General features: G+C 41.1%; 2 protein-coding genes across 4 annotated transcripts; one reads left to right on the top strand and one right to left on the bottom strand.

The window, feature by feature from the left end:
• The first annotated feature begins 3,616 nt into the window (after positions 1 to 3,616).
• On the top strand, positions 3,617 to 9,348 carry sav1 (salvador family WW domain containing protein 1). The gene is made up of 5 exons (XM_080870350.1): positions 3,617 to 3,914; positions 4,566 to 5,054; positions 7,758 to 8,028; positions 8,148 to 8,303; positions 8,913 to 9,348. Exons 1-5 carry the CDS (start codon positions 3,800 to 3,802, stop codon positions 9,124 to 9,126), a joined length of 1,245 nt encoding a protein of 414 aa, XP_080726476.1. The 5' UTR covers positions 3,617 to 3,799; the 3' UTR covers positions 9,127 to 9,348.
• A 139-nt stretch (positions 9,349 to 9,487) lies between these two features.
• atl1 (atlastin GTPase 1) lies at positions 9,488 to 23,976 on the bottom strand. Of its 3 annotated transcripts, none has more exons than XM_080870347.1 (14): positions 23,715 to 23,975; positions 21,926 to 22,176; positions 21,402 to 21,536; positions 20,838 to 20,942; positions 20,196 to 20,246; positions 18,954 to 19,010; positions 18,744 to 18,836; positions 18,438 to 18,576; positions 17,774 to 17,901; positions 17,591 to 17,647; positions 16,273 to 16,344; positions 15,761 to 16,192; positions 14,046 to 14,060; positions 9,488 to 12,503 (listed from the first exon to the last, which is right to left on the bottom strand). In XM_080870347.1, the coding sequence occupies exons 1-14, from the start codon at positions 23,752 to 23,754 to the stop codon at positions 12,390 to 12,392; spliced, it is 1,689 nt and encodes a 562-aa protein (XP_080726473.1). In that variant the 5' UTR covers positions 23,755 to 23,975; the 3' UTR covers positions 9,488 to 12,389. The 3 variants fall into 3 exon arrangements, with proteins under 3 accessions (XP_080726473.1, XP_080726474.1, XP_080726475.1); XM_080870348.1 differs by having other exon boundaries at positions 23,721 to 23,974; XM_080870349.1 differs by lacking the exon at positions 14,046 to 14,060 and having other exon boundaries at positions 23,715 to 23,976.
• Positions 23,977 to 24,041: the final 65 nt, after the last annotated feature.

Raw genomic sequence — 24,041 nt, 5'->3', positions numbered from 1 at the left:
AAACTTTGGTTGTAAGATTCAGATAATTATTTAATAAAAGCTAGACATTTTAAATGAGAATAAGAAAGAAAAGTAATTTCTTTGTACCCCCCTTTCCCTGTTAATGCTCTACCTGACCCCCTGGCAAAACTTTGCTAGACCCGCCCCTGCACAGTTCACAGTTACCAGCTGTCAGCTACTTAAAAAAGGATCCTGGTGTTATTTGTCTCTCAGAAACAGTTCATAACTTCCCTTCAACTCGTTCATGTCACCTAAAAGTTAAACCTGTTTCTCCATCACCTGTTCAGCTCTGATGATCCCGTAAGGACATCTCCTGGTTTCATCTTCATGTTTCCTTCTCGCCAGATAACCAAACCGATGTCATGACCAGCAGCTTTTACAGCTCCAGCAAACATCAACTGATGCTAGAAATTGATATTAAATAAATTCTAACAACAGCTGATCAAGCTTAAACGTGCTGCTGTTGTTTAGCGCGACATCCGCTGGTTTCCTCTTTCTGGCGCGAAGTGGGCGACAAACAAGAGAGAAAAGCCGATCAGCTGATCATTGATCAGTTTCACGATTGAATGAGAGAAGAAGAGGCAGCTGCAGCATAAAGAGAATAAATCCAGCTTTGTGTCTTTTTTCATTGTAGCTGAAGTCTGGGACAAACTGTGTTCCTTTTCACCTAAATACAAAACGTGTATTATTTTCTCTGAATACAGGACGATTCGGTTTTTACGGCGTGGTTGGCAACTCTACTAACTAACCTTATGAATAAAATAAAGTTCACTATCAGTATAGCACCCACCCAGCTGTATAGAAACTCCGTCAAGCTAGTACGCAGTACAAGTTATTGTAACTGACGGTAAAAACTCAGCACAACGAAAATAAACTACACCTAAACTTGGTTTATATCTGACCCAGATAGACTGCAGGTCATAACTTCTTACCTGAAGTTCAGTTCACCTGACACTTTTTTTTAAACAGACTAAAACACATGGTGGGCCTCTCTGGTGCTGTACACAACTGGTTCACTTCCTATCTCTCTGACAGATCTTTTATGGTGAATATGGATACATGCTCCTCTAAGATCCATAAAATGACATGTGGTGTGCCTCAAGGGTCGGTTCTAGGCCCTGTACTTTTTAATTTGTATATGTTGCCTCTCGGCAGTGTCATCAGGAGGCATGGAGTGAACTTCCACAGTTACGCTGATGACACGCAGCTGTACATCTCCGTGTCTCCTGATGACACCAGACCAATGGATGCCCTTTTTAACTGTATCTTGGATATAAGATCTTGGATGGCAGAAAACTTTTTACAGCTTAACCAGGACAAAACTGAAGTTTTAATTGTCGGTCCTGAGGCTCAGAGAGAGAAACTCTTGTCTAAATTAGAGGCATTTTCACTATGTCCTTCGCTACAAGTGAAAAACCTGGGTGTTATTTTTGACTCTGAGCTTGGTTTTATCCCACATGTTAAACATGTAACCAAAATTGGATTTTATCATCTAAAAAATATAGCCAGAGTCCGCCCTATTCTCTCTCGGGCCAACACGGAGATGCTGATGCATGCTTTTATTACCAGTCGCATTGATTACTGTAATGCCCTGCTCTCTGGTCTTCCTAAGAAGAATATTTCAACTTTACAACTCTTGCAAAACTCGGCAGCTCGTGTGCTGACGAAGACCAGAGGGCGGGCCCACATTACACCGGTTTTAGAATCGCTGCACTGGCTCCCCGTGTGTTTCAGGATCGATTTTAAAGTTCTTTTATTGGTTTTTAAATGTCTTAATGGTCTTGGGCCTTCTTATCTCTCAGATCTGCTTTTACCATACGAACCCTCGCGGACCCTGAGGTCCTCTGGTACTGGCCTTTTGATTGTCCCTAAAGTCAGGACACATACTCACGGAGAGGCAGCTTTTCAGTGGTATGGTCCTCGTCTGTGGAACAGCCTGCCGGAGGAGCTCAGGGCCGCAGAGAACGTACATGTTTTTAAGAACAGGCTCAAGACCCACCTTTTTAATTTAGCTTTTACTTAGCGTTTATTTATTTTTTATGCTTATTTATTCTATCCTGTTATTCTATTATTAATTTAGGATTTACCTAATATTTCTTGATTTTATTCTTATTCATTTTTTAATCTTCTTACTCTATTTATATTTATATTTATATTGTATCCTGTTCTTATTTATTTTATCATTTTACCCTGTATACATCGTATTGCGTCATATCTCCAGTGTTTCCTCGGAGGGCGCTCTCTGCACCGGGGCTGTTTTTGACCGTGGCTGCTGGGTCTCTGGGGTCCTCTCAGCCTGGTTGGGGGGCTCCTTTGCCTCCCTCCGGCTGTGTGCCCAGCCCGGAGGCTGCGGTCTGTGACCGGCTCCCGGTGCAGACGGCTCTCTGTTATAATGTTTCCTCACTTGGCTCATGCGAGCCCAGCCCAATTTTTACTCTTTAAGTGTGCGCGTGTGGGTGGGTGGGGGTGGGGGGATATATGTGTATTGAGAGTGTGGGGAGTGAGTTGGAGGGTGGGGTGGGCTGCTTTTAACTATGTAAAGCACTTTGTGCTACATTTTTTCTGTATGAAAAGTGCTTCATAAATAAAGATTGATTGATTGATTGATTGATTGATTGATTGATTGATTGATTGATTGATTGATTGATTGATTGATTGACACTCCGACCGGCGGCCACCTCGGGTCTCTCCTCCTCCTGCTTCCCCTTTCCCTCATCCACCTGTTGGCCTCTTGTGGCAGCTCTGCCACAGCCACCGCCAAACAACTGAGTTATGTTTACACATCTGCCAGCATCTGGCCAATCCACCATCTGTCATTGTTTATACTGTTATAAAAAAAAATAACTTTAAAAAAAATCATCGGCCCATAAAAACAAAAAATCACCATCGGCCCACAGGGCAAATGCCCGGTATGCCCGATGGCCAGTCCAGCTATGCATACAGGTGTGGCCAGAAATTTAGTCACTTTAGTCTAAAAGATCACAGTTTGCACAAAAAAGACATGCATTAAACAATATATATGAAAACGTGTATAAGTAACAGAAAGAGATTTATACTGTACTGTAAATAAGCATGTTGTAAATTAATACAATGGATACTAAACTGGACATACAGTTGTGATTAGAAGTTTACATACACTCATCATGAGCATGAAAGTCGTGGTGATTTTGGGCTGTTATTGATATCTTGAAGCGGATGTTTTTCTAGGATGAACTTACTGAAGAGCAGACATCTTTAATGATTAAAAAAACAAGAGTTGGGTGCAAGAGTTTGAATTTATTTTGGATTTTCTCCAATCCACACAGGCTCAAATATACACATATACCCCACTAGTATTTGGTTAAATGTCCCTAGTATACATTTTAATATGACTTTTATTTTGTTTTGAATATTTGTTTTACATTGTTTAGTTTCTAGAGGGGGGTTTGCTTCCTTCTGTGCCGTTTTAGCCTAGTTTTTATTAGTTTCAGCTTTGCCATGTGAGTGATTAAATTATGGGAAAAATTTAACGGATATTTTCTAACTATAGTACAGTTTATACTGTGCTTATGTCACCGAAGGGCCCCACAGTGGTTTGTGCTCCTCTCTCCTCCTCCTTCAGATGGAAGGACTTCCCAGTAGTGGGACTGTACCCGCTGCAGCAGCACAGATGCTCCCTGTGGCTTCAGTTAGCTGGCTAACTGCGGCTAGCTAATCCAAAGCTGCGGGGAAAAATGTTGACTTTCCGCGCTTTGCTAACTGGCCGGTATGGTTGCAAAGTCGAAGGATTGTGTCATGACTTTACCCCACCGTGCTGTTGATGTTTTCCGAGCCTGGAGTTATGCTCTCACGAAAGAAAAGTAAGAACGAAGCGTCCAAACCAGCCGAGGTACACGGGAAGTATGTGAAGAAGGAAACGTCGCCGCTCCTGAGAAGTAAGCGCAACAAGTGGTTAGCTTATCAGCTAGCCCCGAATAGCATCACTTAACTTGCTCGCTAGTTAAAGTTAAACACTGTTAAACCTTAGTGAGCTAGCATTAACAAATACTGTAAAACGACTCTGGGGACATTTATACTTGCTCCACGATTGTAAAAAACAGTTTAATGCTGTACAGTCTAACCAAACACAGCTAGGATGATAGTCATTGTAGCTAAATGCTACATGAGCGCCAGTTGTAGTGCAGTAGTTACAAGATAATGCTTACAGCTTTAAATTACTCAGCTAAAGGCATATTATACTAGTAGATTAGTTTAGTTAAACGTATTTTTAGTGTCTGTACTGACTTATGATTATTGTGATAGCTGCTGTTAAGCTGTTTCTATTAGAGTATCTATAGAAACTAGCAGTATTTTGTAGAAATGTGGGTATTACTAAATTACCTTCTCGTGTAAATGTTTTATTCGAGAGTCAGTTAATATTATAATTCAGGTATGAAAAGTAAAAGTACGCGATTTGGCTCCTATTAGTAAAATACTCTGTTTTTATTATGGTGTTTTATTTATTTATTTTCAAGTCATCAGGCATGAGCAGCTCCCAGATATTGCGTTGCCTTTTATTGACATTTGCTCTGCTGACCTGATTGCAGATCTTATGCCCTCCTTCATCCGTCATGGACCCACTATACCGAGACGCACAGAGGTCCCTCTGCCAGAAATGGTGCCTTCTTCCTACCCTTTGGCACCCAGCCGGGAACCTGTGGTGTCCCGTAACAAGAGTGTCCTCCGTACCCATGTGCAGAAGACTCCTCACGAGGTGGCCCGCACAGAGAGCCACCGCTTATCTGCACCTCCGTACCTGCCTCGCAGTCTGGGAGACATTTCGCATGAGTATGGAGGCTCATCACAGTCCTTCCTTACAGACGTGAGCCCCATGTCTGAGAATGGAGATGCCCGGTATTATTACCCCTCTGAACCTTATTATGAAAACCAGCAACATCAACAGCAGCAGCAGCGCCAGCCAAGGAGAGTCCCAGACCGCTTTCCTGAAGACTATAGATACTACGAGCACAATGAGCACAACTTCCAAAGACATCCCCGACAACATACTCCCCCAGCTCCAAACAGACCCCCTTCAGGTAGATTTTACATTATTTTGTGAAGCTCCCTTTTAACACTGTTCATGTCTTTATTTATATATTTTAAGGGAAGTTTAGTGATAAAAGCAAGAAACACCTAGTTTTAGAAAGTTTATGACTGACATCCCATCAGCAACTCTACAACTTTTAAAATTTCCTCTTGGAGAACTCTTGTCCAACCACACAGAGGCTACTCTGAAAGGAATGCAGGCCACTAGTTGTCAAATTGAAAAGAGCAATTTCATTTCAGTCTTTATTTTACTGCTCTGTGTTGTAAACATTACGATGATGTAAGTGTAATTACATTGAGATTGGGGGGGGGGGGGCACGGGAATGCTTCTTGTCCTCCTCTTACCATAAAGACACTCTTTATTTTGTGGCTGGCTTGTCAGCGTCATGTATACAGTTCAGTATTATGTCAGGCCTGCCTATCACGTAGCCTTGTTTGGAGTAAAGTTAAACAAGCATTAGAGGCTCTGCATTTTTCACCTCTGTGTTTGCTGAAACTTTCTGCCAGCAAACTAGTAATTTGCACACTGCCCCCAGTCAAATGTCTCAGCCTCAAACTGCTCGCTGGCATGAATCATCCTTGTTACATATGTGCTGATCTCATTATACTTACATTTGACACACAGTGAGGTTTGAGATGCTGCAGCATGTTTGTGTACGAAGCCCAGTCAGTACAATGCCACTATATGTTATTACAGCGTGGCTCTGTGATGTAGTTGGTCACACATTTGGTTTAAGCTGAAATTATTGTTCAGTGGGGGTGGCATGCTGGCCCATCTACCTGCAGAGACCGTCTGTTGTTGGACAGTGTCCAAAGTATGTTGTACAACCGGTCTGTGGGCTACTCTTGCCTGTCCTTTTGTTGGTCTATCAGGCAGTCGGGTAGAAGCACAAGGTAGCGCCCAAGCCCACACAAGCATCTGTTGGAAAATCTCTGCCAAATCTCTGCCAAATCGGGTATGAAGGTTTTGTGTGGCAACCCCTTGGGAAATAAAAGAGTATATACTGTTTAAGTGGTGTCTTATACTATACTGAAGCCCCACACACCTGTTGTTTAAATCTCCTGTTCGCAAATGGCAGCCAGGTAAAAGAAAGAGGGGTTAGCTGTGGATGAAGTGACAGGCTTTGTCAAGGCTTAACTCTTAATAGGGCACTCATTGAAATACTTGGAAATTCAAGTCAGGTTGTCCTGTTCTGTGACATGATTCTTTGACACAACAGCAGTTTCCCTCTTTCCATAAACAACCTGATCAGACAGCTGCAAAAAAAGGGACGGAATGTTTTTGAGTCAATAAGTGTAGATTTACTGAAAACAAAAAATAACAAATAAATAGCTACTAAGAATGGTAAATGGCCTGTACTTTTCATGCCACAAATTTTACTAATTTATGGAAATCCTACATAAAACAACACCTGTCTCAACATGTAGAACAATGTTGCAAACACATAATCTGAGCATTTCATTAATTTACCACTGTTTTGATGTTAGGACCACAGGTGTAGGAGTAGGTAGGGGTGAAGGTTTGGAAGTTTGAAAAGTTCTGGGCCACTGCAGATTTATCAGATGTCACTGTCTGTCACATAGCTTGATCTCATATGCGGTTCCTCACCTGATAAAAGGGGTTGATATGAGACAATTTAGGCTTATTTTGAATTTGTGCAAAAAGCTGCTGAGCTACTAGAGTCCAGGTGTCAAACAGAAATGGCATAAGTTGTCCCTCTGCAAACCCTGAAAGGATGAGCCTGGTATAGTTAATCATATGTTATTTTCTTGTGTGTGATTGATGTTTTCATAAATTATCCCAGTCTCTCTCTCTCTCACTCTCTCTCTCTCCTTTCCATGTTTTCAGTGGTGTTTTCCCTAACTTGATGTTATCAGTCTACCCACTTTGTTTCATTCAGCCCACCTCACTGTAATCTAAGAAATTCCTGTGATGTTTTGAGCTTTAGGTCTGCTGTGAGCATTTTTTTTTCTGAAGGAAAGGGCAAACATGATGATCATGATGATGAGATGGGGGTGGTGTAGGAGGAGGAGTGCATTTCTGTGGAGCTCTCACACATTCCTTCCCTTCATTCAGCAGCTGGCAAAGAGCTCCACCTCTGTTGCTGTCACTCTAGCGTAGAATTTATCAGATTGTAGCCGCCATTTCGCTGAGATCCTTTAGCGTTCCCCTGTATTTGGAATTCTTGGTTTCTGCAAGCTCATTTGCTTTGAGTCACGCTCATCCACATCCACACAGCTGTCGACTTGACATTCCTCGCTGACGTTATTCTCCAATAAAAGTACAGGACCCGCTGCATGAACCCTCTCTGCTGTCGGCTCTTACAGCCGTTTGTTCTCGCCCAGTGAAAGGCCCTGTGTGTATGGCTGGCCATGCAGAGCTCTCTGCCTTCCTGTCTAAAAGTATCAACAATCCCATTTCCTACCATTCATCACACAGTGTCACTTAGAATAAGATGGCCCTCTGTCACAACAATCACAGAGTCGAGCAATCTCAGTTTTAAAGTTTAAACTCTGTACTGTCCTCTGCTTTACATGACACTTTCCCACACAGGCAGTTTTTAAGAAATTTCTCCAAATATTTCTTCTTTCCCAGGGGCGCTGTTAGCCAGCAGCTGCTCCTCTGTATGATTGGTCAGACATCTCTGCCTCTCCCTTAGGGTTTCTAAAAAAGAAATGTTTGTTCTTCTCAGCCATTGGTCGAATACAGGCCAAGTCTCTGGGGAACCTGTCCAGTCTGACAGGGGAGGACCTCCCCCTTCCGGCCGGTTGGACCGTTGACTGGACCATCCGTGGCAGGAAGTACTACATCGACCACAACACTAACACTACACACTGGAGCCACCCTCTCGAGAGGGAGGGGCTCCCTCCAGGCTGGGAGAAGGTGGAGTCCGCTGAGTTTGGGGTCTACTATGTGGATCACATAAACAAGAGGGCACAATACCGTCATCCATGTGCTCCAAGGTATGAAGCATTAAAAAAACGCTGCTTTTAGTTCTTTAAGCAACTAAAGTTCTACTATTTCTTTACTTAGTAGAAAATGTACCTCATCACAATAGAGATGATGTTTCTTTGTATTCTAGCGTACCTCGTTACGATCAGCCCCCACCACTACCACCTCCCGTGGCCTATCAGCCACGTCCTGCAGAGAGGAACCAGCCAGTCCTCGTGCCAGCTAACCCATACCACACAGCCGAGATCCCAGACTGGCTGCAGGTGTATGCTCGTGCACCACTCAAGTGAGTCTAACTCAGTCTTACCTGACATTTGTCTAGTTAATAGTATTCTGGTCAGTCAGTAATCGGTATATGTACAAACAAAGGGAGGTACTAAAAGGAGGAATTTATGGAAACCACTGGCGGGGGGGAATGCCACCCATAAGTCAAAATTTGGGGTTAGTATCTCAAAATTTCAACTTAATAATTCTAAGTTTCTTATTCTACTTTTTATTTAATCCTGGACATAATTTTTTTTGATAGTAACCAAATAGGCGAGTTATTTTCAAGCTCTTACCAAAAGTGTAGAATCAGTATTTTTTGGTAGTTTTGGTCAATTGACAATACTTATGGAAATGGAAAAGCATGATGTTTATCCTTAGGTACCTAAATATGTAATGTATTTATTGTATAGTGTTTTTTAATACCTCAAAAACATGTATGTTTATTTGTGGAAAACTGCATTCCAAATCGGTGTTTATTTCAGGGTTTGTACATATTGAATAGAGAAGCCCTGAAAAAAAATCTTACCAAATAAAAGTATTTTTGTCACAAAGAAGTGACTGATAGATCTTCAAACCAGCCCAAAGGGTAACTTTAACGGTACAGTGACTCTCCTCTCCTTTACATCAGGTACGACCACATCTTGAAGTGGGAGCTGTTCCAGCTGGCAGACCTGGACACGTACCAGGGAATGCTGAAGCTGCTCTTCATGAAGGAGCTCGAACACATCGTCAAGTCCTATGAGGCGTACCGGCAGGCGCTGCTGTCGGAGGTGGAGGCACGCAAACAGCGGCAACAGTGGTACGCCCAGCAGTCCAACAAGAACTTCATAGGGAACATGTGATGTGTGTGTGCGTGTGTGTGCAGCAGGGACTTCTCAGTGCCACACCTCTCTGAGGTTTCCTCAGTTTGGGAGCGGTCAGAGCTGCCTTTGAAATCATGATTGACTCTTAATTGCCTCTTTACCAAACACATCTGTGCCTTTGCTTGATCCAAATATATCAGCCAGGAGGTTGAGACACATATATGGCCAGGGTGGGGGCCATGTGACACTCTGTTTATGGATGACTGATAGAAACAAAAAAACAAAACACTAGAATGAAGAAAAAATGTGTTGCATCATGGGAAACTGCTTGTGGTTCTATTGAAAGCCACCGACCTGGGAAAATTGCTGTTTGAATTCCTTTTTTAAAGACTGAGAAGCACAGAGTGTGAAAAATCAGCTCTGGGTATTTGTTACAAAAGCATCCTGACATTGTGCCTTTAATAAAACAAAGTGCAGCAGTTTTACGTCTGCTCATATCGTGTATACGCCAGCTACTCCGTCATTTTTTCCTGTGGGAGAAAGCGACAGGCAGCTTTTTCTAATTTGACTTCATGGCTTCTTTCCTTTGCTCTGTTACTGTCATAAACTGAAACCACACAAAGAAAGTGTACATTGTTCCTTTTTTTATGACATACTTTTAAGACAATCCACCAAAACCTTAACAGATATATAATTTTACATTTTTCTTTTTTGATTGATGAAGCATCAGATTTGATGTGGTGGTTTGAGCGTCTCTCGGCATTATTGTTCGTCAGGAAAATTCACGTCTTTGTGCATTTAATTAAACACAAATAAGCTACTGGAACTTTTTTTTTAAAGAAGTCACATTCATTTTGCCAAAAACTTTACTTTCCCTTTGTTTCAGTTTTTCATGCTTTATGTTTATGGCCTGACATCTTGCTTCACTGATATAACAGAAGTCCAGGTTCTTGGACACATATTCTACTGATCACTAATCAGCTTTTATCTCCTCTTAAGATACTCAGAAATGTTTTCTTACTTTTTTTTTGTCTACTGGAGACCAGTGATAATGTGTTATTCTCAGTATATAAAATGTTTAAGGAGTCCTGTGTATCAGAGGAACCTAAACATTTCTGAATGTCCTAATTGGGAGCAGTGGAATAGGTTTGTACAGAACATTGGGCTTCTCTTTGGGCCTCTATCACATCGCCTCAGAACAATGTCTACAGTTTGTTCATACCTGATTTTGTGAATTGCAATTACAGGACATAAGCAATAAAGTCTGCAGTGAAGAAAAATACACGTATGGATGTACAGTTGTTGCCTCCTGCTGCTTGCCGGTCTTCCCACAGTGTTTTATAATTGCAGAGCCATTTAAAACACTGCCGGTACGCCTCGTAGGACTTGTATTTAAAACATTTCTGATTGTAAGAAAACTCAAGTCTAGATTTCATTAATTTGGTCCATCTTTATTAGGTCTTTTCTTTGCAACTGAATTTTTTTTGCAATGCGTGTGCTGAAAACTAAGCAGAGTCAATTTGAAGGAGCTCACAAAAAAAGGTTGATTCATTTGACCTTTCAGTCCTCCCACCACATTGAGAGGTGATGCTTTAGGAATGAAAGAAAAGCTCTGTCTCACAGACGAGATATTCCAACACAGTGTAAACAAATACTGTTCTTCTGACTTCTTAATGGACACAACACCCAAAAACATAGTCATGAAATAGAAAGGGATTTCAGAACATCACGAATCTTAAACTGGTCTTGGATGGTTCTTTGTGTGAAGGCCTCGCTGATGTTGATTATAGATTGTGGAAGACTCTAGAAGCCACTCTGCTGCAGTGCCTTTAAATTTTCAACCCTTGAGGTCGAACCTCACTATAAACTTGCTAAATATGCATGACAGTGTTCCTGTACGGTTGGTGAGCAGATCTAAATGGGAGGGGGGAAGAAAAAGAAAAAAGACATAGAAAAGTTTTGCTGCAGCTTTGTATGTGATGCAGACATTTTACAGCGCAGTGACTCAAGGAGTTAAAACAGTGACCGCAGTTGTACAAATATACAGTAACAGTCTACTAAGCCGAAGTATTCAAACACCAAAAAAGAGCCATCACCGATACAAGCCTTTTGTTTAAAAATGCAAGCTGTTGTGGAAACACGAAAAGCCTCTTTCACCATGCAGCAGTTTTGCACAGATGATTCGGTTTAAGTGTGAGAAGATGATGAAAGAGATGTGGAATGAGGCTCCGTTTCCAAAGCAGGCCTGTCGCCACGCCTAATAGCATCTAGCTTTGATTCCCCCGGTGGCCACAGAATAGCTACATTCCTCGGATTTGCTCGAACATTCAGTGAAACACACAACAATGGCTTCGGCAGCCCCCGCCCCCCCAACTACATCACAATGGAAACCTAACCTTGCTCTTTCCTCCCAAACCTCAAAAGCCAAACGCACATATAACGATCACTGGGATGATGCGTGATTACAAAACTGCAAGCAGACTATAAAGTGAGATAATGTCGGCTATGTTATGTAAACTTTTGTCTCTCCCAACAGTGCCGTAGCACACAGATACACCAAACCCTAAAACTAACTCGTGTGCCATGGAGTGTCTGCATGTAGCCAGGCTGCAGCAGGTGAGAAATCTTTTTTTTCTCTTTTTTTTTTTTACATGTTATGGCACAATACCAGTTAGTCACAACCATTCAGCTATTTTTTTATAAAGTATACCTGCATTTAGAGCTTAAAGATGACAGACATTAACCACTTACCATGCTGATGATGTTTGTAACGCCTCATTATTTAATATACAGTACATATTTTGTCTTTCAAACATTGCAGGTCATAGATATTGTTCCTTATAAACAACACTAAAACTTCAAAGAACAGAACAATTGTCACAAATGGGGGTTTCACAGATTTGAATATACTTTAAAAATCATTGTCAGTGACGAATGATGGAGAAAAAAATTAAAATAAACGCTCGATGAGAAATAAGCAGCAGTCTCCTCCAGCAGAGTGCCCGCGGTATTTGTACAGGTGTGTTTGCTTCACGAACTAAAGGTGAAAGACCATGACACATTGCATCCAATGCTTAGAAGCAGCCACCCACTGAGGAGATGCTCTCGGCATATGCATGAACATTAAACAGTCCGTTATAAGGGTTAAAGAAGTGAACGACCAGTAGTGGCTTGCTGCAGCAGCCAGTACCAGAGTTAAAGAGTGCCTGATGGATGAGGGCATTCATCTGCCTTCCTCCTCCTCCGCTTCCTCCCTCGGTCCATCACGAGGAAATCTCTGACATGTTCTGTCTTTGAACTAATCAGTCCCTCTTCTTGTCCTGCTCCTCAGCCACCTCCTCCACCTGATGCCCGGGGAAGGCGTGGTGATACAGGTCCCTATGATTGGCTGCTACATTATACAGCTTGTAGAGAGCCTATGGAGAGAACATGGAGCTGGTTAGTTATTTATCTTATGGATTACTTTTGCAGGAAACACCAGAGTTACATTTTCACACATACACAAGATCACGACAACAAAGTCCATTCATTCATTTACCCATCATGCATGAACATGCTTATAGTATTAGAAAGCTGGTAAAGCTTATATTTCTAATATAAGCTGGTAAAGCTAAAGCTATGCACACATATTTTGTACAATGATCAGTGCATATCAAGTGGTTTATCACTGCATCTGTATACTTTTAGAAACAGAAACCGGGAGCTGGGATTTGGGTTTCTTCTTTAATCTAGTCATATGGATTAGAAGCATTTCAATACTGATGTTTTTTTGACTTCCTTTGTACCTTTGTAGACCTGAAAACAAGTTATTCTTATATAACTTATTCACTCTGTTTGCTCTCTTTATTTCCACACTGCTGAAACATGCACAGCAGGCTTCCAGTGGCTACTTTTATCAGTTTTCTTCATTCATATTTGATTTGAAACACTAAATCAGCTGCTTCATAAATGTTACATCTGCTGATTCTGACAACAAAAAATGGAAGGAGAAAGTAAGCTCCCTGAGAGCTGTTGTAAACCAGCTTGATTTAAGCCTGATTTAATAAGCTTAAAATGGGAAATCAGGGAGCACTCAGTTGATGTCTATACACAGCCCACTGTTTACATATAAAATTTAAACTTTAGGTCATTTTTCAGGACAATCCGAGTATATTTTCTGCACAAAATATGAAAACAAACTCAATTTGAATTTGATTAACACGTCATTCACAATCATTCACAACTAAAAAGGCTATAGAAGGTTAAAGATATGTAATATAATCTGCTTTAAAGTCAAATGCCATGGATTTATGAGTCTCGGCTTTTTCAGTCCTGGGCACATTTTGTTTCAGAAATTTAGACCAGGAAGGGAAGCAGTCTGTTTGGAAAAAGCTTTGTTTGCATCGGGCCAACGGCATTAAAAACTGCCCTATTACCATAAAAATAGGCCTTTCATCAAAGTGCTGATCGGCCTAATAATAACTATTATTCATAGAGTAATATAACAATGCAAATTTTGATCCAAGAGGGAAATCATCTGAAATCTTAATTTGAAAATATCTTCAGCAACTGTTTAAACTATGTATAGAAGAGCCCAATATGATTTCAACCATCAAAGCTGAAAGCAACCTGTTCATCAACAGTATCAAATCTCTTAGAGTGGAGAGGAGAGCAGAGGCCGTGATATCTGCTAAACTGAGATGGTTTACTGTAACAGAAAAATCAGGCGTTCATACTATTCATCATAACAGTCAAATAAAGTCATTAAAAATTAAGACAGAGAATTTTTAATTCATAAAGCAGCCTTAAGGTGTGAATTGAGGTGTCTTCATTCAGGGAACATAAGGCTGCACAAGAGGAAATTTAACTGTAGCTCAGATAATTTGAGCAGAACTTGAGTTTGATGACAACAATCTCATAGAAATGCACCAGTAGCAATGTGTTCTTGTTAATACTTCCAATTGATTTGCTCCTCTTACCTCGTTTGTGCTCCCCTGCAGAGGCGTTAAAAGAAACAAACATACAGTGTGAGCACATGTAGTGAACATGTAACACAAACAGCACATACAGATTCTTCGTTAACAGTGCACAATTGTTGCTCTTAGGCTTGTAGGGATTTGTTGCCGCCACTAATAAAGGAGGTTTTTGCCCCCTAGTGGTTTAAAGACACTCTTTCATTTCTAACAGATGTGGATGGATACTGTGTATTGTATTTGTCTTTAATGGCTAATTTTAAAGCAAGAAAGCCATATTCTCATATTAAAATAAAGTAAATGTGAACAGATAAAAGAAAAGGTAATGATTAATAATTATTAATTATTTTTACCAGTGACTCTGGTTTCATATGTTTTTCCTCAGTCTTCATCCTTTGTAACAGCTAGAGCAGCTAGCACACAACCATGTGTTTTATTGCTAATAGCAAATCTCATATCTTTTGTGCTGCTGTTAAAGGCTAAAGATGTGAACGTTTCCCTTCTAAACCATGAGGTAATTTAATGACACACATCAGTGAAGTTGATTCAAAACACACTTTAACTAAAATACAGCAAAAGTTCAAAGTGTTCTGATAAAGTGGGGATATGGCATGACCTTTAAAGTGTCTGCTTATTTTTATTTGTTCTCTAAATAGGGTCAAAAACATTAAATCACTAGAGATTATTAGCTTATTTTAACCTTCTGATCCCCTAGTCTGCTGATATACTGCAGTTCACAGGAAAGGAGCTGATATGCATTATTATTTTAGTTTGTTAAAAATTTCTATGCTTATTTGGATGAAATTGCTCTTTAGTGTTTGTTTACAGTACAGCTTCAGATCCAGATGTCCAGCAGCAGCCTGTATTCAGTTTGAATATTGCTATAAACTGCTATGGATCCATTTATGTCTTTTATTTACTGTGACATTTAAATTCACCCAATAAAGCTGTAGCTTCTGCTTTCCCACATTCATTGATGAAGATTTCACATAATTAAGCAGTGTGTTGTCCCACTTGCTCTTATAATACTACAAATCTATTCTCTACTCGTAAAAGTGGGGTACATGCTGCTCTCGGCTGCATCTGCATAAAGGGAGGGTTTGTACAATAATGCTACTGTCAGTGCTTGATGATTTGGTGGATTGCCTCAATCTGATTAAGAGACTGAAATAATTTTGTGCATGTTTTTCATCTTATCTGCTTTGCCACAAATGGTTCATTAAATTCTTTAATGACAGAGTCTTGTCTCGGGTTTGATAACTAAAGGCTCCACCCTAAAACGGGTGGAATATATATTAAAATCTTTGATTATTCACTCTGAAATATTCTTAGACAGTTTGCTTTTGAGGGTAACATTGTGATGTTTATCCAGTTGAATTGAGGTTTGCAAATGTGAAAAGGGTTGATTACGTCTGGAAACATCATATTCCATTAACATTACAGGACACTGTAAGGACATTCTGTTTGGGAGTCGAGCCCCCGTAAAAGTTTGAACCTACAATCGTCCCTAAACTAATCAAACCACAAGAGATACCAGACCTGATAACAGTATAAGTGCTCAAAACCTGAATGCATGTGATGATTTTCACTCACCTGACATCTTTTCAATACCAAACAAATCGTTCTCCTTTTTTCTTACTTTTATAAGTTGTACAAAGTCTAAGCAGCCACCATTACCATCTAACTACTGATAAGTTAGACAGGTTATTCTTTTTATTTACCTGGTCCCACAGCGCACCAGCAACCTGGTCAATGACGGCACCGAGTTCTCGATATTCCCCAGAGTATCGGATGTAAGCCCAGGTGCACAGAGTGATCAGTGCCAGGCCGAGGATCATGTTGCACAAGCTGGCAATGATGTCCACGCCCACAAAGCCTGTGATACCCGCGGCTACGTACATGACAAAGATGACCACGAACAGTGTGGCCGGCGTGCGGGCTGCGTGGAAAATGTTCTTGGAGTCATTGTGCTTGATGTACTGGACGAACACCTCGTCGATCTCTCCCTCCAGCTGCTGCAGGTAGCGCCGGCTGAACTCTTCACCTCCCATCTTCTTCACACCCTTAAACACCTGCAGCGCCTCCTCTCTGATGGCGCTGTGTCGGGCTTGCAGCTCACTGGGGGCGAGGAAAGGCCGATCACCTCCACAGACCTGTGAGAAGTGACAGCAGTGAGTCGGTGAAGTCACTTGGTAGCTACTGGACATTCACTTACAAATCTGTTTTCACCTACCTCCTCCATTTTCTTGTTGTACAGATCTTTTGCAGCTGCAACAGCTGCTAAATTATTTGCCTCAGCTGTGGCCTGAGGGGAAGCAAATGGAAATATCATGTAAGGATCAATGTCAGCAACCAGAAATTAACAGTATGGATAAGCTTACAGCAGTGATCAGAGGTTTACGTCCACTCATCATTGATTTTCATGGTTATTTGGGGCTTTTAAGGATTTCTTTGAACTCTTCTTATATTATTATTAGATTCAGGCTCAAATATATACATACATCTAAGCTCATATTTTGTAGTATTTTTAGTAGCCATCAACAACCTTCTGGCATAATTATGGCTGGATATTTGACCACAGCCCTGGCTTTTAAGCATAGTCAACAAATTTTCACTAAGGTTGAGGTTGGGGCTTTGGGAAGGCCATTTCATAACTTTTGATGTGTGTTTAGGAACATTGTCTCATAAGTTTCCTCTAGCTGTTGATCTGAGACAAAGTTGAAGAATTTGGAGATAATCCTCCTCCTTTATTCCATCCACTTTGTGCAATGTACCAGTACCACTAGCAGCAAAACAGAGCATGATGCTAGCACCACCATGTTGAACAGCTTGTACAGTGTTCTTAAGTTTGAAGGCTTGAGCCTCGGTGGTTCCTGCGTTGTTCCTGAAAATCCTAATGAAGTTCCTCTCATGTAGGGGCAAGTTTGGGTTTTCTTCCAGACCTTAGCAAAGTGGTGACACATTTGTTTGAACTGATTATCTTGGAACCTGCAGTTGTTTAGAAATGGCTCCAAGAGATCTTCCTAACTTATCTAACTCTACATTTCTACTTCTTGGATCTTCATTGAGTTCCTTGGAGTTTCCCATTGTTCTGAGTATTGATCAATCCAATGATTGCTGTCAAACAAATTCTTTTTATGCGGCAAAGACAAACTACCAGTTGCTGTCAATCATGATCATTGATGAAAAGTTAACAGACCTCGCTGTCACAGTTTAAAATACTGCGAGATCAATTACAAGACTAAAGTAACTGTAAATATATATTTCAACATGCATGTATACTTTTGACTCTCTGTGGAGTAGAGAAAATCCAAAAATTACAGTAATTAAATTTAAAATTGTGCACTTGGTTTTTGTTATTTAAAGTCATTAAGGATATATGCCATCCAATCATCCTATCCTGAAAAAAAAAACAGTTCAAAGAAACCATTATAATCTCCAAATTACCATTAAAATAATGTCCAGATGAGTGTATGTAAACCTCTGACCATAGGTGTATCTTGAGTGCAAAGCTTTATTGTATGTTAGCAAAATAATCATTAAAAATATACCTGTAGCATTGACTTTGGATGTGGCAGCTCCTCGCCTTGGTAAATTTTGATGTAAGCCTACAAATACAAATGAAAAAGTTAATTTGTTACATTTGATCAGTCATATGCGGAAATATGGCACTTTAAATAAAGAAAGGACAGAGTCTGGTTGTTGTGCACATCACCACGATGCTTTGTTCTAACCTTGAAATACTCCAGCAGGCCTCTGCACGTGATTTTGCTGCCGTTGATCTCCTTCACATCGATGTTGCGAGGACTGAGGAGCCAGGGGACCAAGACCGTCAGGTTGTTTATAAACTCACCATCAATCTCTAGACAGAGAGGACAACGACTGGTGAGTGTGTACAGCATGGCAAAGTCACTCACTGACAGCAGAAGCCTTCTTTGGGACAAAATGCAAGACCCCAAAAAAACCTGCCCAGCAAGGCCTCGACGAGCATTAGAAAAACCTCCAGAGCCCTCATATCTCAATCTGAGCATTTTCAAGATATATCTAAACATGTCTGATCTATAGAGGCCCCACCAGCATCTTTTAAGACCTAATATCCTGATCACAGATATCGCAGGACAGACCGAGAGGTTCCATGTCATGATTGAAGTGAGGGAACTAAACAATATTAGGTGTTCAAAACTAGAAGTACATTTGCAGAGTGCATCCTCCGCCAAGGTTAATGTCCAATGCTGATGCAGTATTTCAAATTTTATGGGGTCTTCTTTTGCCCGAGCGTCACCTCCTCACCAAGTTCCAAGAAATTTGGCTGCGAAGTTTTTCCCAAGCCTTTCACAAACAATACTATACCTGAATGAAAGGTGCATATGGTGTAAGTGAGCAATGAAGAAAATGTACCTTTGATTCTCCCATCAAAGTGTGGGTTGGTGGCCACTTTGAGGCCAGGGTGAGGCATCAGGAAGCAGGAGATGTTGGTGAAGCAGGAGTGGATGTGTTTCCGCACATTCTGCAGCTCTTCATGCTGGTTCTCTGAGATCTGGACCGCAAACACGAAGACAACCACCAAGTTTAAGATGTGCTTTGGTTAAGCTAGTCTCAGCAGCCGTAAGCAACCACATCACTGCAAAGGCTGCACAGGAAACTGATGTGACAGGACTGAAAGTGGTGTGACCTTCTATCTCAGTAACATCTGTGATGTCTGACCTTAAGTCTCTTCTCGAGGAACTTCATGCCGCCTTCCTGTCCATAGGGAAACTCATATGGAAAACTCCAGTCTCGAACCAGGAAAATCATGGACTAGAAAGGAAATTATAATTCTTGTGTTATAAAGTGGGCTCACACACTCAAATAATTTTGAGACATAAAAATGTGTTAATAGAAATACTAAATATATTTCCTTTAAATAGAAAATACCTGGAATGGTTTCAGGAAAGTCTCCTCCATAGCTAGTCTTCCATACTCAGTGAAAAGCTGAAATAAAGTAACAATATTGTAACAAGTAATTTGAAGAACTAATGTGTGAGGATGATAATTCTGATATTAATATATAAACAAGTCGAAGGAGTTGTAGTACTGTGCAAAAGTCTTGAACCACACCCAATTTATTTATATTTTGCTAGGAAAAAATGGAAATAGCTCCAGTTATTGAAACATGTGAAACCATATATGAAAACAGTTTATAAGGCATAAACAAAGCTCCTCTTTGGATTGTGGCCACCTTTTATTATGTCTTGTTTCAAGATAATCCCACACTGCTTCAATAATATTGAGGTGGGGAAACCAATCTACAACTTGCAGTGTTTCATTGTATTTTTTTTCTTTCGAGGTATGCTTTTGCTGCATTGACAGTGTGTTTGTGTTTGATCCTTTTCATTGTTAAAAAATAATCTGAAAGAAGAGTATGGTAGACATAGGAAGAGATGGAGGAAGATGTGGCAAACCTAAAGGGACAAGCCAAAAGAAGAAGTCATGTTCAAAATTAAGACCTGCTGCCACTGATTTTCAGTCCAGTTCTTGTGTAATCTGGCCTACACCAGTCCTTTCACTTGGTTTCCCTTCCTTATAAATGGCTTCAGCAGCCTCCCTTCCACTGAGACCATTTCTGATAAGGCTTTAGTAAACAGTAGATGTACCAACTGAAGGGTCAGATGCATCTGTATAGTCCAGTGTCAGATCTTTGCTGGGTTCTTTTTTTCTGGTTTCTTAAGTTCACGACTTTCAGATACTGTTCACGTGCTGTAGATGGTTTATTTTAGACCTTTCATTTCTTTTTTTGTCCTCCGCTTGTTCAGTTTCCTCAAATTTTTAAGGACATACAGCACACCATGCTGAGATATGACATGCTCATACTTTGAGCTATTTGCTCTTTTTATGCTTAAATGATTCATAGGTCAGTGTTAAGTGGTTTATCGAGCAAAACAAAAAAACATTCCTGTGAAAACGGTCAGACACAACAACTAGACTGAAAATGAGTAAAAAGCAGCCAAAGTCCAAAAAGAAAAAGAAACTTTAAAAGACTGTCAGAAAGCCTGGAGAACTATTGATCAAGACCACTTTAAAATATATAAGAAGGTCTGGTGAAACGAAAGGAGGGGGGTAGCTGAGGACTTTAGTGCAGTACTGTATTTCCCTGTAATAACTGAAAGGCAATTTTACCTGCAAGTGCTGAAGGTCGTCCTCTTGCACATTCTGTGAGATGTTGTAAACCTGAGAGAGGCCATTGAGTTAGAGGGTTATTTTCTTTAAACATGTACAACTTGAAGAATGTGGTAAATTTGTCCAGGTTAAATTATTGACCAAATAGTCCATTAGGCATTGAGGAACAAACGGGACTAGCAGGCATAATATGTAACACCTGTGTCTTAGTTTGGTGTGCTAGCATGGAAACCTTTGTTATAAATCTGAGCTTGTTACAAACAGAGGAACTATTTTATTTCCAAAACAAGCATGCAGCTAATTAACATTAGACCTCCGCCGAAAGAGGAAACAGGGTAGGGACAGATGGGCCATTTCTTCTGAACAATGATGCAGTTGGCAGGTGTGCTTGAGTAGAAAGAAAAGAACTAGTTTTGGAGACTTATCACCCAAAACTAGACGTCAGTCTTGTGGTGGCGCTATAGGAAAACTTCTAGGGTCATTAACATCTCTAAAGAATTTCATGACAGTTTTATTTAAAAAAAAAAAATCATCACTAAGATAGTCCATCCCAAACAAACTTCAAAGTACATGCATGCATTTTTACAAATACTTAGTCTTTTCTAAAGCTAAGCTGGATCAGATGACTGAAGGTCACTGCACCTGCATGGAGCTTATCATGGTGCTCAAGGCGAACACAGTGGCTGAATCCCTCAGCGTCGACTGGCTGTCAAATGTGCCTTGCGTGTCCATTAGCAGCACAGCAACCTGTGTGAGGAGACAGATGAACGCATTCACCTTTGCTGCAGGAGTCAATATGTTCGCCGTGGATGTGCTGTACTGAGGAAAGTGAGTTTTAATACAGCGTGTGGAGTGTTTACACTCCAGAGAACAGAAAGTGCCTAAAGCAACCATTCATGTTCAGCAGCTCGTTTTGAATGAAACTAAAAAGAACGACCAACCTTTGATGCAAAATGTTAGAAACATTTGGCTGATGCAGGTATAAAAAATGTCCTAAACCACAAAAGACTCCTTTCAAGTTATCCAACCAAAGCTGCAGCTACGACTGTGAAGGTGAGAAGCTTTAAGACGACCTGTTGCCAGGCTCATTGAGAATATAAAGGTGTCACTGTAAAGAGGTTAAACAAGTATATGTGTGATATTTAATTAAGCGCTCAATTGCACTTTAGCCTACTTGTCAAGTCGTGGGATGAAATACAGTCTCACCTTTCTTCCGTCTGGTTTGTCCACCAGAAAGACCTCGCTCCAGATCTGGATCCCAGTGGTCTCCCTCTCTGAGCCGCCCCTCCAGGAGAAGCCGGTCAGAGGTTCTTCTGGATTGCCGAGCCAGTTTTCAGACGCCTGAGCACCAACAGATCACATGTTAGGCTAACAGGTCATTTTACCCTCAGTGGCTTTGAAATATTGCTCTTTTTTTTTTTTTTTAATTTGATCTGCTGCTTGAAAAAAAGAAGGTATAAATAGGATAAAGGAAGATAAAGAAATGCATAGCCATTTTATTCCAAGATTACTGTACATAAGCAGGTTGGTGCATGCATGTAGTAATATAATATCATAAATATTCTTCTTTTTTTGCCAGTTCCTTTGCTATATTTCAATTTTTTTATGTGCTACATCAACTCACAAGCTAAATCGGGAACTTTTCCACCAGCACGACTGAGCCGATTCACGCACACAGACTGTATGATCTATACCACGCAGACTGGAGTAATGCTTTTGCAGAGACTTACATGGTTGTACATGTAACGCAGCATAAAGTCCATGAGGAAAGACTTGCCCTTCCGGAAAGCCCCGGCCACGGAGATGGCCACCACCTCACGATCTCTGACCTCCTCAGACAGCAGGATGCGACTCAGCGCCGCCTCATCCAGCTCAAAGGTGTGGTCATCTTTGACCAGCAGCACTTGGATGGGCCGAGCTCGTCCGTCTGGCTCCTCCTCCTCTGAGCTCCAATCATAGACATTTTTATCACTGAGGGACCCTGGAAGAGAAGACAGTCGTGGGAAATCATAAAACCTGAAGCAAGAAAACAGCATTAACATTACAGTCAAACACAGAGATGGAGGCAAAATGTTTTATTTAAAGAATTTATTGTGTCAATGAAACACCAACTAAAATGTTGTTGTGTGAGTTACTGAACAGCGAGAACGTCTTCACAGTGATGATAAGCGCACTTAGCAGTCCATTAAGTGAGGAAACAGGAAAGTTGAGTCCATTACTCCTTCCTGTTTCAGCTCCAGATCAATAGCATGGCCTGCAAGCTTGTTAATAATATTCCTAATGAATCAGGCCACACTCTTTTTATCGAATGAGATCATGTGCATTCAGAGGTTTTTTCCATGCAATGACTCAGTGTCTTTCCAGTCTCTGCTGTCTCATGTACAGTGTAAGGGCTAAATGGGCTTCCTGCAATGATTGGAGGCTTTCCGAGCTCCCAAATTCCCCACACTGTAATGTGTGTTTACTGAAGACGAAACAAAGTCCAAACACACACCACTAATTCCAGTCACTGCAGCTGTGGTGTTAATTTTGAGCTTTCAATGCAAATCAAAGCATGGATACAACTCTTTAAAAAAGCAGCAGTGACAGATTAAGGAGTAGCAGACAAAATTTTAAGGATGTGTTAAATGATTAATAAAGGGTGCCAAGAATGCACGGTGAATAATTCAGCAAGGAATCATCCAAGGTTTCGTCTCAGGCTTGAAGGGGACTATCAGGGTGGATTCACATCTCTTGCAATGGCCTCTTCAACCAGGCCTGGCATCATGAGCCTGCCTGGTTAACCTGATCGTGTTCCTCTGCTGCTGCTGTTGCTCTTAAAACAGCCAAAGACGTCAGAAGCGGTCTGCTCAAAGTGGGTCAGCCCAGATAAACTCTCTGATGACAAACAGCAGCATTTCACCCTTTCCCCCCTCACTCCTAATGCAGTCATTCAGCCCCTTCCTTCCCCTTGCAGGCCTGAATTTATAGTTAACACAGAGCATAGCGTGATGTCAGTGACAATCACCAACAGTGATGATGGCATTAACGGTCAGGGTGCAGATGGTGGTCCTGAGGATGATGAGAGGCTATCTTCTGATGCAATATTACATAATTGTATGCCAGATGCACCACGTACAATCACGAGAAGCTCTGATAAACAAAATACACCAGAAGCTGGTTTCCAGGCCTCTTAGGGAGGTCCAGAGAGCACTAACAGACATTTCCCTACGCGCTGATTACTGAATAAAAATATAATATGTCTTAGAAATACAGGTCTGTGCTTGCTTATGCCTGATTAGACAATATTCCTGCAGAGACTCACAAAAGCACGTATTTCTCACGATAAATGGCGTCATGTATTGCTGCATTCAAATAAATAAACACTGGTCATGATACGGTCAAAACGAAACCAAGCCTTTCATCATGGAGTCTAAGATAAACATCTTACTGGCTTACACCCTCTCCTCCTCGGCAGGGAGGATAAAAAACGGTTTGTGCCGTCAAGAAAAGCAATGAAATATGAAATACTGTACGTACACTCACCCCAGCTGTCTCTTTCTGGACGGTGTTTCGCCATAATACTGTCCTTATATCCCTTTGATTGTGGGTTACTGAGCGACCCTAGTCGGTAGTCATGAGTGTATATCGTGGGCTGGGAGAATGCCCTGGCTCCACCAAAACGATGCAGGAGGATGATGGAGCTTTTATCCTCAATGCGATGCAGCCATGCTGTATCTCGCTAGGGGGCGCAGTTCTAAAGCAGCAGCTTGAGGCATGGGACGACAGCTGCAGTTCAGCTTATATTGCAATGTCTACAGAAAAGAATGATTAACGATTATGTGCTTGAAAGTGCGACCAGAAACG

Source organism: Rhamphochromis sp. 'chilingali', assembly GCF_963969265.1.
Source record: "Rhamphochromis sp. 'chilingali' genome assembly, chromosome: 21".
Taxonomy (NCBI): domain Eukaryota; kingdom Metazoa; phylum Chordata; class Actinopteri; order Cichliformes; family Cichlidae; genus Rhamphochromis; species Rhamphochromis sp. 'chilingali'.
Note: the sequence above shows the minus strand (reverse complement) of the source record. Positions and strands in the feature narration are given on the sequence as shown.

Coding starts and splice junctions, on each gene's coding strand:
- sav1 (XM_080870350.1), top strand. CDS start 3,800: ATGTTTTCCGAGCCTGGAGTTATGCTCTCACGAAAGAAAAGTAAGAAC. Junction 5,055..7,757: donor TCCAAACAGACCCCCTTCAG/GTAGATTTTACA, acceptor TGTTCTTCTCAG/CCATTGGTCGAATACAGGCC. Junction 8,304..8,912: donor TATGCTCGTGCACCACTCAA/GTGAGTCTAACT, acceptor CCTTTACATCAG/GTACGACCACATCTTGAAGT.
- atl1 (XM_080870347.1), bottom strand. CDS start 23,754: ATGGCGAAACACCGTCCAGAAAGAGACAGCTGGGGTGAGT. Junction 18,577..18,743: donor TCCTCGAGAAGAGACTTAAG/GTCAGACATCAC, acceptor TTTGCGGTCCAG/ATCTCAGAGAACCAGCATGA. Junction 17,648..17,773: donor GCCTGCTGGAGTATTTCAAG/GTTAGAACAAAG, acceptor TTGTATTTGTAG/GCTTACATCAAAATTTACCA.